Source organism: Notechis scutatus, chromosome 5, assembly GCF_049901735.1.
Source record: "Notechis scutatus isolate UNSWTSFEM ecotype Mainland chromosome 5, rNotScu1.2, whole genome shotgun sequence".
Lineage (NCBI taxonomy): Eukaryota > Metazoa > Chordata > Lepidosauria > Squamata > Elapidae > Notechis > Notechis scutatus.
In genome coordinates, this window is record NC_142013.1 from 69,636,299 (window position 1) to 69,650,235 (window position 13,937).

At 39.0% G+C, this 13,937-nt stretch overlaps 1 protein-coding gene across 4 annotated transcripts in view; it reads left to right on the top strand.

Moving 5' to 3' along the window:
- The window catches only part of SH3KBP1 (SH3 domain containing kinase binding protein 1), a 154,615-nt gene that overhangs the window by 52,727 nt on the left and 87,951 nt on the right, over positions 1 to 13,937 (top strand). For all 4 annotated transcript variants that reach the window (XM_026674928.2, XM_087966949.1, XM_026674927.2 and 1 more), the window contains exons 3-4: positions 483 to 606; positions 13,719 to 13,825. In XM_026674928.2, the coding sequence (XP_026530713.1) occupies positions 483 to 606; positions 13,719 to 13,825 (231 nt within the window). The remainder of the gene's footprint in view (positions 1 to 482; positions 607 to 13,718; positions 13,826 to 13,937) is intronic.

Genomic DNA, 13,937 nt, shown 5'->3' on the forward strand with positions numbered 1-13,937 from the left:
TAAATTTTGACATGAAAATTTTATTCTGGTACTCATTATTTGTTTCATATTCAGCACACAAGCTAGAACTTGTCGCTATTGGCTGCCTTGTGACTACATTATTCCATATGGGAAAAATTGGTTTAGGGCTCATCATTTTTAGTACTCACTCTGTCTCCTGGATCCAAGTAACAATGAGTGCTGAGGTATCACTGTATTGTTAACAAGAAAATGATAATTGTATCTATTAAGTCATTGGTCTTGAGTTTGACTCAAAAGGACTTTATTTTAAAATATGTAATATAGATCATCTTTTATTATTTGTTTCAAAACGGTTTGATTTATTTTATTTAACTTTGTGTACCATCAAGTACTAGAGTTTCTTAGCCGTTTACCAGATTTAGAGTCTCCAATGTTTATTGCATGATTCATCTCTGTTCATGGATGTGAATTTTAAAAGGCACTTCCCCCCCCCACCCCATTTGTTTTTATTTCTTACACAGGAAATAAAAAAAGATGTGAAGAAAGAAAGTTTTGCCAGCAAAGCACCAGAACTGTCTATGCATGAAGTTTCTAATGGAAATTCTTTACTATTGTCTGAGACAATTATTAGAACCTCCAAAAAAGGTAATACATTTTAATTGTAGAACTTTAATAAAGACAAATTATACCTAATATTTTAAGTGTCTCCTAGGGTTCATTTCTTGTCTCTCATTGTGGCTAGATAGAGACAACAGTATGATCCTACCAGTAGATTAGAGATCCTATCATATATTGAGTAGGAGGAGAATGCTTGGGATAAAACTGCTATTGACCAAAATACTGATCTAAATGTACCCAAACTGATTGCTATTGTTTGCTAACAGAGAATGCTGTATACAATTGCAACTATAGCAATTGGTACCCTTCTACTTTTTCCTAAAGAATTCCAATTTGTCATGAAATAAAGCGGAAATGGACACAAATAAATGGCATTCAACATTGATTATTCCATAGTTCATAGATCAAACATTTTTTTCTTTTAAGGTATCATAGCATGCATTTTATGAAGATTATAGATTATTATTTCTACTCTCTGCTACCGTTTCTGTAACACTATATTAAAGCTAAAACTTTTCACTGTTTCCATTGTCAAATGGTGCTCAATTTTCTACCTCAATTTCCTGTGTTACTGTTTTTCTTAGTGCTTACCCTGCATGATTGTTGGATCTTATTGTTTTTGCAATGCCCTTAGTGCTTGCAGCAGACAACAGAGGGATTTTTTTGGTTTTTTGGTTTATCAGCACTTAATCACAGAATCTGAAAGGGAGAACCATACACATACCTCATTATATAACGCAAACACACATATAAGGACAAACACCCTTCTCCCCTTCCCCCTGTGTGTATATATAAAATATTGAGACTGAGAGGGGGAGGGGTGGATAAGGACATACATATTTATCAAGCAGATCAGATGTTTTTCAACTTTACATTAATTTATCTTCATGTATAAATGTGTGTGTTTGCATATGTATACATACGTAATGTATAGTGTTTTACTATACATTTACCTGGAGGATTGGTTTCTTCTTGAGAAGTTAATAGTAACAGTATGGAAAGGAAAGTGATAATAAAGTTGCTTCAGTTTTATGTGGTAGAACTGTGGTAACAATGTACCCCCCATATCCTTTTGACTGTGCCCCAAAATAATCACAAGAATAAAACTCAAAGCCAAGAAAATATAGAAGCTGTTAAAAGTAAAAGAATACCATCTCCATTTTTTTCCCTTCCCCTAATACAGGGGTGTCAAACTCATGTTGTCATATCAGGACTTTTTTCCTCTTCGCTAAACTGGGTGTGGGCATGGCCACTGCGTGATGCATCTGGCCTGCGGGCCTGGAGTTTAACAGTCCTGCCCTAATAGAAATTATCTGTAGGCAAATAGCCAGACCTGAGCTCAAGCTGTGAAAGAGAAACAATGTTGGAATCGTGAACTTCAGTAACCCCAACAATTACTCAAGCCTGCCGATCAATTAACAAAGGCAATAGACTGACCAAGATAACAGGATAACATCAATTACACCTGCCTGACAGGATTAGGACCAAAGGAAGCCAATAATTAAGACCCATTATGAGCCTTTGTGAAACAACTAAAACCAATCAAATAATAAAAGCACAAAAGCAAACCTCAAAATTGCAAACTACTGTAACCTGTATAAAAATCCTTACACTCACCAAGTTAATTTGTCAGCCACTCCGGAAACATGCTTCTGTCACTAAAGTTTCTGGCAACCAAATAAACAGTATGTAAACCTTTACTTGTGGGCAGCCTCCATTTTATTCCCAGTTTGGAACTGGATCAGATTTTTCTTCCAAAGGAACGTAGCCACAAACGATACATGGCGTGGAAAATAGGAGTTCAAAAGATGTCCAAACAAGTTGTATTTTGAAGAGAGCTTTGTTAGGTATAACATTGATACCAAATATGGTTTGGGTGAATAAATATATAAAACTTAGATATCATGATTTAAGTGCTTATCACTTTAAGCACAATGCAGCAGGCAATTAGCCGATTAAGGGTGCGGTTAGAAGTTACTATATAAGGAAGCATTAGAAGCTGGAAAGCTTACTGTCTGGCTGTAACTGTGTGCTGCTGCGACTAACTGTGTCTTGCTGTGACTAACTGTGATTACTGACTGTGAGTGCCTGTGACTGAACTGTTCTTGTTTGCTACTGTTTACTGAATATCCAGCGTTTGTTTCTCTGGAGAGTGAAACCGGAGGAGGAGAAGATATCTTTATCGGCTGATAAAGATATTGCAAGGACTCTTAACTTGGACTATACTAGTGAGTCTTACTGGATGGAAATACTGTGAATGACTTAATGGACTGAATGACAATGCTTAAACTCTAACTGGATTAAAAACTATTTAAACTACAAACAGTGTTTGTGTTCAGTGTGTGTATACTCTGGGGCCCTTCCGCTCTCCTTTGGCTTCCTGGTTTGACTACTGCTGCAATACTCTTCTAGGGTTAATCCTCAAACCCTAACATTGGTTATGGGCCCAGCAGCATAGTCTAACTAACCAGGATATAGCAGAGAGTTGGTGTGAGTTGCACATTACTGTAAAAACAAACTGTTTTAATTAGTTTAAAATAGTCAAAATATCTGAAGAGTAATGGCACAAGTAAATTTGTCACAACTGTCCATGATATCCAGGCTGGATGGAACAAACTATGTTTCATGGTCAATGAAATGTAGTTTACTTCTACGCAGAGAAGGTTTGTGGGACATTATAGCAAACCCACCAGATGTGAGTAGCTGGGATCCTGCTGATGATGATGATAAAGAAAAGTTACAAGACTTTAAACTGAAGAATGAGCAGGCTTTATGCATCATAGGACTGACTCTCTGTGATCAGCAGCTTGTCCATATTCGTGGAGAAGAAAATGCTGCAAACTGCTGGGAGAACCTCAGGAAGATTTATGTTCGGGACAGTGTAGGAGCACATATAAATCTTACACGGAAGCTTTTTGAACGCATCTTCAGAGGAATGGAGATATGTTAGTTCATTTAAACTGTATGAAGAGCATTTTTCAAGAATTGCAAGAAAAAGAGCTTATATTTAATGAACTGCAACAAGTCTACATAATATTATCTTCATTAGATCAAAGCTATGATGACTATGTGACTTCGTTAGAGGTATTGCCAAAAGAAAGTCTCTCATTAACCGAGATTACAGGCAGGCTATTAGAAGAAGCCAGAAGAAGGCGTGGCGTGATTAGCTGAGAGAAGATAAGAAAGAAGAGAAATTATCTTCAAAGTTTGAAAGAAACCAGCAAAGCAAAGTAAAGCACCTGGAAGAAGAGAATTTATCTTCAATCGACATACACAATTAAAAAGTGTTTTAATTGTGGAGGCAGAGGACATCTGGCAAAGTTCTGCAAAAAGAAAAAGCCAGAATGTAAAAAAGCCAAAGAAAGCATTTGAACTAGCCACGTTTAGCAACTCTGATGTGAAGAATAATTTATGGGTGGTTGACAGTGGCGCATCCCACTGCATCACAAGAGATAAGACAAAATTTATAAAAATGTCTACAAGCTCTCAACATATATCTCTTGCTAATGGCTGGAACCTGAAAGCGAAAGGTCAAGGTTTTGCACGTTGTCCGTACATAAACCAGGATATAAAAATGTTGTATGTACCGCAACTAAAGTTTAATTTGCTTTCAGTAAGGGTATTAGATAAATTAGGTTATGTAATTACTTTTAAGGATAATAATTGCATAATTGAAAAAGATAACAAAGGGTAACTGCAGCTTTAAATGGAACATTATATGTATTAGATAATAGTAAGAAAGGGGAGGCTCAAACTGTATTTAATAATATAAAGCCTCATGAAGAATGTATCCATTTATTGCATAGGCGTTTGGGGCATGTAAATTTTAAAATGCTAAAACGTACAGTTGAGTTATCTGAAGGAATAAGGTTAAAACCTTGTGATAAATATTTGCGTTGTAATGTTTGCTGTGAAGATAAGAGCAAAGTATTGCCTGCAAATAGACTAAATGGTTTCAAAACAATAGAACCTTTAGAAGTAGTATTTGCAGACATAATAGGTCCAAAGAAACCCAGTATGGGAGGTGCTAGATATATACTGAGCATTATGGACCATTATTCTAGATATGGGTTTTGCTATTTAATGAAAAGCAAAACTGAAACATATCAACATTTTTTTCAATTGGCTTAGGTTTGCTGAAAGAAAGTCTAAACGACAACTGATAACCCTGGTGACAGATAATGGTACGGAATTTATTAATAACAAATTCCAGAGCAGACTTAAGGTAGCTGGAATAGAGCATAAGAAGTCTGCTCCATACAGGCCAGAACATAACGCTTTTATTGAAAGAAGAGGCCAAACACTACAGGCAATGGTTAGAACAATGTTAAATGATTCTGGGTTACCTGATTCTTTGTGGGGAGGCTACAATGTGTGCTAATAACATATTGAACAACGTTGTTAATACAACAACAGGTGAAATTCCATTTACCAGGTGGCATGGCAGGAAACCTGATCTAAGTTACCTGCACACATTTGGTGCACCAGCATGGGTGCATATTCCTGCACAACTCAGAAAAAAGGGCAACATAGAGCTAAAAGATTTTTCTTCGTTGGTTATCAGGCAAACCATAGGGCATATAGATTTTGGGAGAAAGGCACATCTAAAGTGTTATGTAGTGCTAGTGCCCAATTTCTAGAACATGAAGGATGGGAGAAATTAGAACAGGATGCCAATAAAGATGTAATTATTGAATCCTATAGAAATCCCATTAGTTATCCCTGTAACTTTAAAAATAAAGTAAAGAGACAAATACAGGATGAAATAGTGCCCATAAAGGAAGAAACAGATTCAATAGCTGAACAGGATGAGGAAGATGAACAGGTAGTAGTTCAACAAAGTCCTCCTGTAAGCCCTGTAATTCCCAGAAGAACTACACGTATATCTAGACCGCCTGATAGGTACCAGGCTAACACAGTGTGCCAGATTAATCAAGTTCCTAATTCTGTAGAAGAAATTAAAAAGTATCCTACTAAGGAAAAAGAAAAATGGTATGCAGCAATGAATAAGGAACTGAATTCATTAAGTGATATGAAGGTGTATGAAAATGCCAAATTACCTGTAGGAAAGAAATCCATTGGCTGCAAATGGATATTTAAAGGTAAAAACAGATAAGGATGGTAATTTAATCCATAAGGCAAGGTTAGTAGCCCAAGGTTTTAGGCAGAATGCTAATGACTATGATGAGGTGTTTGCACCTAGTCTTAAGGCAGCAACCTTGAGGGCAGCTTTAGTGTGGGCAGCTAGTAAAAACTATATAGTTAACCATCTAGATGTGGAAACTGCTTACTTGCACGCCCATTAAAACATATTATTTATATGAAAAACCTGTTGGTATTAAAAGTGAAAGTAAGAATAATAATGATTGTTGGTTGTTAAAGAAAAGCCTCTATGGTCTAAAACAATCAGGCTATGAATGGAACCAGTATATTGTAAAGGAACTAGACAATATAGGATTTAAAGCTAGTTTAGCGATCCATGTCTGTTTAGAGGGAGACAAATGGGAAAGTATCATTATTATTACTATTCACAGATGACATTGCATTGATTACTGAAACTAATGATGAAGCAAATAAAATAATAGCATCATTAGGAAAGAGAATAAAGATCAAGCAATTAGGGGAGATAAAGAAGTATCTCGGTTTGAATATAAAGAAAACACGGAAAGGTTTTAAGATATCTCAGGAAGATAAGATAAGCAAATTGCTAAAAGATTACAAGATGGAGCTTTGTAAGCCAGCTAAGACTCAATGAGTCAGGAGTTTAGCAACACTGATGAACAAAGCCCTGAGTTTGATAAGGTGATTTATCAATCTTTAATTGGTAGTTTGAGTTATATTAGTAATTGGTCTAGACCAGATATATCGTGCACTGCGTGAATCAGTTGGCTAGATTCAATTCTGCACCATGTGAAAGACACTGGATTGCAGCTAAGAGGATATTAAGATATCTTAAAAGACAATGAATTATTCATTGTATTTAGAACCAAAGGGTGATTTAATTTTGAGTGCTTATGCAGATGCTAGCTTTGCATCAGAAAGAGACACTAGAAAGTCGACTTCAGGAACAGCCATAATGCTGGGTAAGACATTAATAGGCTGGAAGTCAATAAGACAACAGCATATAAGTTTGTCTACTATGGAGGCAGAATTCTCCTGTTTATCATTGTTATGTACAGAATTAATAATGTATAAACAAATGTTAATTGATATAGGTATAACTGTAGATTATCCTATAATTATACATGAAGATAATCAGGCAGCAATTCAAATGGCCACAAATATTGGAGTAAAAACAAGGAGCAAGCATACAGATCTAAGATACCTAAACGTGAGACAATCTGTAAGAAGTAGATGATTCAGCTAGAGTACTGTATGTCGGAGGACAATTTAGCTGATAATTTTACTAAAGCCCAAGGTGCCAGTAAGCACCAGGAGAGTTGTGAAAAATATGGGATAAGATTGTAAAGGTATTATATATTTATTTCACCCAAAGGGGAGTATGTTAGGTATAACATTGATACCAAATATGGTTTGGGTGAATAAATATATAAAACTTAGATATCATGATTTAAGTGCTTATCACTTTAAGCACAATGCAGCAGGCAATTAGCCGATTAAGGGTGCGGTTAGAAGTTACTATATAAGGAAGCATTAGAAGCTGGAAAGCTTACTGTCTGGCTGTAACTGTGTGCTGCTGCGACTAACTGTGTCTTGCTGTGACTAACTGTGATTACTGACTGTGAGTGCCTGTGACTGAACTGTTCTTGTTTGCTACTGTTTACTGAATATCCAGCGTTTGTTTCTCTGGAGAGTGAAACCGGAGGAGGAGAAGATATCTTTATCGGCTGATAAAGATATTGCAAGGACTCTAACTTGGACTATACTAGTGAGTCTTACTGGATGGAAATACTGTGAATGACTTAATGGACTGAATGACAATGCTTAAACTCTAACTGGATTAAAAACTATTTAAACTACAAACAGTGTTTGTGTTCAGTGTGTGTATACTCTGGGGCCCTTCCGCTCTCCTTTGGCTTCCTGGTTTGACTACTGCTGCAATACTCTTCTAGGGTTAATCCTCAAACCCTAACAAGCTTTAATGAAATGAGACAAATACTGTATATTCAGTAAACTTCTGGTGTAACTGTTTTCTATAATGCTACATGCTCTTACATGAACGTTTGTAAATCCCCTTTTTACTATATTTATGATGCAGTTAGTTTCTTATTTCAGTGTTGTTTGGGACAGACAATAATGTTTTATAAGAATTCAGGAAATGTTTTATAAGTAATGTACTGGCTGTAGCAGGGTTAAAAAAAGGAAGAAATAAATAGGAACCATCTGAAGAATGCTGACATTAGTGAATGTGAAAGGACATGAGCTAGTGCTTTAAATTTCACAATATCCTTTATATTGAGATGCCCAACTGCCTTTAAGATGAGGGCCACATTTTGTCTGTAAGTGTCTTATATAGTTGCATTCATAGTTGTGTATGAGATCAGGTAAAAAAATAATTATGTTCCATTTCTTTTACATTTAACCATTTTACCCACATCAATATTTCTGTTTAAATGTTTAAACACAGTAGATACAACTAATCATGACATTTTTCTAGTCATGACATTTTTCCTTCCTGGCACATTAAAAATTACAATTTGGAAATTATTTAGAGGCCACACACAAAGCTTCTCCAGGGAATATGTGGACCTGAAGTCTCAGATTAAGTTCTTTTCTTTGTGTGAGCTTTGTTTTAAAAAATTAGAAATCGTGTTACCGCAAAGGATCTGTGGCATTTACAATACCTGTAACCTGGGGTGCATTGCAGCAGTTTAATCTGGAATTATCCCTCATACTTGTTCATTCTTAAAACAGAACTAATTGATGTTCAATGATTAATATGCATTTCTCCCATAAGAATTTTTAAAGATTTATTATTGGTTTAAATTTAGGTCTGCGGTTTAGCATTGTCTTCTGCGGGCCCAGGAATTAGAATACCAGTTTGGTGCACCTTTTACTAAATTAGTCTGTATTTGATAAATGCTTTGTTTTGCTAGAACTAGTTGTGATTTTCAGTTTTGACAGAACAAAAGACAGTGTTGACTTTAGACAATTTGTTTTTTTGAGTGCATTCTTCCCAAATCACAGAATATTGACTGAATGCACATGTGATCCAACATTAAGACCATAAAGAGGTAGATGTTATAAGAAACAAACATGTAGACAACGTATCAAACCTATTAAATTGTTTATATAAATTTAGTGTTATATTAAACACCTTTACCTAAAAATTGTAGAAGGATTTGAACTTTTTTTTTTATCTTAGTGGCATTCAGTTTTTAAAAAGCTGGATTTTGTGCTTATATGATAATGTTTTGCTTGAAACATTTTTATCCTATTTTCCAAGAAAAGGTTAGTTGGTTCATGTAAGGTAGAAGAATAGTTCTTCATAGAAAAGGCAGACCACCGATTATCATGCTGATCTCAGGGGTGATGTCCAACTCATTTGGAAAGCACCAATTTAGGGAAGTGGTTCTTATAAAATTAGAAATAATGAAAATAATTCAGGGAGAGAAAAGTAGTCCTCCTACAACAAAACCAGTGGGAGAGGTCAAATGTCCTAGTTCTCATTCTTCAATAAGTGTTTAAAGTATGTTTGGGGCAGAGTTCTTTGCTGTAATCTCGGCAACTGCTAGCATAAATATAGCACTGTATTTTGCTGGTTTTAGCTTTCCTGAAATTGCTATAAAACCGGTAGCCATAACCCACCGTGTCACTGAGGCCAAAGGTGTACATGAATCATTTAGAACTCAGTCCATTTTTATGAACTGTTTCAGCTGATATCAGTCAAGCCCCATCATAGCAGGCCTTAGGTAGGCCCAGAATATTTTCTGGTTTACTTTACAGTTAGGATTCTTTTTGTTTTATTTAGTTTGAATTGTGAATTGTTAAACCTTTTGTCTTGGGAGCATTTACCAGAAGATGTAGCTAATGCATAATAAATGGCATATTTCTGAAAAAGTTAATCATGATCTCTGTGAAATCAAACATAGATTTTGCATCTACAATGAAAGCCAACTCTGGCCCTAGGTTCTGCCTCAGTTTACCTTCCCAATAAGCAACTGAGTTGGAAGATCATTTAAAAGCAGTTTATTAGGGTACCCTGATAAAATGAAATCTCTATGAAAAAGGAGAGAGAATTCCAAGCCCCATGTTTCACTCCTGTTTACAGTTAACACAACAAAGAAAATGCAAGAGGAAAGTAGATTGGACAGGGTAAAAGTAACCTCCCCTTTGCATAGGCAATCAATTACATGTAATCAAACATGTTACATATTTGCATCCCATAATATCACACATGTTCATTAAAATGAGGTCTGACATGAGAAGGGGCATAATTGGAAGGGAAAGGGTTGTTTGGAGTTCTCAAAAGAGATAAACCAGACCGCAATTTGTTTATCAGTTTAAGAATGTTAAAAGCTAATAAACCTGAACATCATTTTAAAAGAGAGAAAATAAATCAAATTAAAATACCGAGTAACTGTTAATTATTATGTTACTTAACAAATTACAAAACCCATGTCATTTGCCCCTCAATATGGAATCAGTATTTCCTAAACTATTTTTCTGGACGGGGTCCTATTCTCATTGGCTTGATCAGAGATCTGTTCCAGGGAAGAAAGATTGCAGAACCTGCTAAGCATTGAGAAACATACTTCTTTTTAAAAAAAAGAAAACCTAAAGTTTTAAATGCCATGGTGCCAATATTTTTGAATTAGCTTTGGCATTGGGCCAAGAAATTCATAACTGAAATTCTAAAGTGATCAAGTACTGTATGTAATTATATTGGGAAGAGAGAACCTGACTGGAAGAAGATGAAGAAATCAAGATATAAAAAAAGGAGTTTTGTAGGCAGGTTTGTCAATTTTCAAGATGTGCAGAATCTTGGATTGAAGTGAGTTTAGTCCACCAAGATAAAAAAAGAAAAGAAATGAAAACATGTTTAAGACTGTGAGGAAAGACCGCTATAGATAGGTTTCACAGAAATATAAAACCTTCTACAGCAGGGGTTTTAACAGATTAACAGAGTTGGAAGGGACCTTGTAGGTCATCTAGTCCAGGGGTAGCCAACCTTTTGGACTTCAGGGACTCATAATTTTAGATCCCAGGGACCACCAGCCTTTGTTTCTGCGCAGCCTGGATTAATTGCTTTGTGGGGGTGCTCTGGGGGTGAGATTTCTCTGCGGCCCACCAAAATATTCTTATGGTCCACCAGTGGGCCGTGGCTCACCGGTTGGCAACTGCTGATCTAGTCCAATCCTCCACCCAAGCATCTCTGACAGATGGCAGTCCAGTCTCTTCTTGAAAGATTCCAGTGATGAAGCTTCCACAGCAAGCTGTTCCATTGGTTGATTGTTCTCACTGTCAGAAATGTTCTCCTTATTTCCAGGTTAAATCTCTCCTTGTTCAGTTTCCATCCATTATTCCTTGTCTGGCCTTTGGGTGCTTTGGAAAATAGCCCTTCCTCTCTGTGGCAGCCCCTCAAATATTGGAACACTGTTATCATGTCTCCCCTGGTCCTTCTCTTCACTAGACTAGCCATGCCCAGTTCCTGTAACTTTTCTATGTATGTTTTAGCCTCTGGTCCCCTAATCATCCTGGTTGCTCTTCTCTGCACTTTTTCCAGAGTCTCCAGACTCACATAGTGTGATGACCAAAACTGGATGCAGTACTCTAGGTGTGGTCTTACTCAATTTCATTGAGGACCGCATCAGCATTGTCCTTGGGGGGCAGGGGTGGGAGTGGGGGTGTGGTCAGGGTAATCATAGCCAATTGGGTGTGGCCCAGGAGGCGTAGACAGCTTGACATTACTCACGTGGGCTAGGCAATGTTTGGGAGGGAATTCAAGGGTCTCCAGGGGTGGGAGGCTCATCCCACAATAGGTGAGATGAGGGGACGCAGAGGGTGGGGTTGGGGTGCTGGTGCTTTGAGTCAACACAAGGGGTGGAGCAGCTGGTGCAGGAAACTATCAGCCATTGCTTGCTCACTGCCCTTTATGCACAGGATCCGATGCTTTCCAGCCCCTCAGCTGGTGCACTCTGTGACTCCGGAGCCAACTCCACTGGGCTCACCATCCCAGCAGCATGCACAACAGCAGCATCAGCAGCAGGTGGAGGTGGGGGGAGGCATGTGATGCGGACCGCTGGATGCACTTACTCTGTCCCACTGTCTGTTTTGGCTTGTGGCTGGAGAGCAGGTCACTGCTGGTCTTCATCTCCTTGGTCCCCTTGCGGGTCTTGCCCTTGGCTTGCACTCATAATGTATTCCCTTTGCGCACCCAATGCATCTCGGGGGGCCGCAGTCTGCCGCTACCACAGCTTGGCAGACCCGCCCAGCTTGAAGGAGGGGAAGCGGACAGGTAGAAAAGCTGTGAGCGGGAAAAGCCAGATCCTTATCAGTGCAATGGGTGCCCAGGCCAAGCAGAGACCAGCGGGAGCCACACAATCCTGCTGGGCTTGGGTGGCCATGGTGTTGATGAGGTCCTGGCTTTACCTGCTCATCATGGCTGCTGGGACTGTGCATGTTCTACCACCCCTACTCAGGCTTTCTACCTGGCTGCTTTGCCTCCTTTGTGCTGGGTGGCCCTTGTGCTCCAGGTGGCGATGGCCATGGCCTAATGAACCTATGTGAACTGCTGGTGGCCTTGGTGGTGGCAGAGGCCCATAGCAATGCCAAGGTGTGTCAGGTGCATGGGGGGAATGCGCCCCACATGTGGGCCAAGGGCAAGACCCACAAGGAGACCAAGGAGATGACCAGCAGCAACCTCTCCAAATGCAAGAACAGGGTAGGTGGGCTGATGGTGTCTAGCAGCAGCACCCCACCCCCTGCCTCACCTTGTCTTGGCCCATGGCAGTGGCACTACCCTCCCTCCCACAATTCCAGAAGCTGTTTGCCTGCTATGTCCTCCCTACAACCCTGGCGATCGCTTATCACCCATCGCACCTGGCAGGCAGAAACCCCATGGTCCTGAAGGTCCCATTCCATCTCCTTGCCATCTACCTTTCTCCATGCTCTGGAAGGGATGAGGGGAGGGGGAGAGATTGTCAGTGTGGCTTTCCCATGTGGGGACAGGGCGCTCCCATTGAAAGGCTGGTGAGCGGGGAACTGGTCTGCAACCTGGTGGCGGCGGAAGAACTTTCAACTGCAGGTTTCTAAAAATCTGATTAAAATGAATGTCTAGAGGCAGCTCTTTAACTCATTAATCCAGAGAGAGCAAAAGAGTTAGGGTCCCAATGAGGGTCTTTGCTATTTAGCTCAGGAATAACAGAGTTGAAAGGGACTTTGGAAGTCTTCTAGTCCAACCCCCTGCTCAGGCAGGAAAACTGAGGATGCCAAAATCCCAGGGCCTGGGAAAGGTGTCAGAATAACAGAATAACACTTAGAAGTGACCTTGGGGGTCGGGGGAGGAACCTATACCATTTCAGAGAAATGGCTGTCCAGTCTTTTCTTAAAAACTTCCAGTGAACTTCCAGAAAAGTTTAAGAAAAACTTTTCTTAAAAACTTCCAAGAACTTCTGGAGACAAGCAGTTCCGCTGGTTAATTGTTCTCACTGTCAGGAAGTTTCTCCTTAGTTTTAGATTGCTTCTCTCTTTGTTCAGTTTTCATCCATTGCTTCTTGTTTGCCTTCTGGTGCTTTGGAAAATACATTCTTTGTGGCAACCCCTTAAAAGCCTGTTGTCTATCGCACTCTTGGGCAAAGCATGTTAACCATTTCCTCCTTTCAGTGGTCCATGAAAGTACATCTAAAGTATGTAGATAATAATATTGAAAAAAGGTGAACAACATTTTTACAGAACTATAGATACGTTGAGGCCAGGTGTGACAAGGAATGGCTGGGAGGGGAGGGGCCAGGCAAGACACCTCTTTCATGAGTGACATTGAGTTGGCCATGCCCACCCAGTCACATGGCCACCCACCCACGCCACTCAATCACATGACCACCTGCCCATGCCCACCTGGCCAGTCGTTAGGGTAGAGAACCGGTTGTTAAAAAAATTGAATCCTACCACTGCCAATATCTGTTTAAATTGTCACTTTAAAGTAATAATAAAAATGTTGGGATCTTATTCAATTGTAGGTGAACGAAATAGACGGCGACGATGTCAAGTGGCTTTCAGTTATATGCCTCAGAATGAAGATGAACTGGAGTTGAAAGTTGGAGACATCATTGAGGTAGTGGGAGAAGTAAGTAGTTCTTTTAAGTTTTGCAGCATCCAAGTTTCTCTTACATTTTGAATACAGTTCCTGATCATAGTGGACAAATACTGTTAATTGTAAAATAACCAAATTCAGTGAG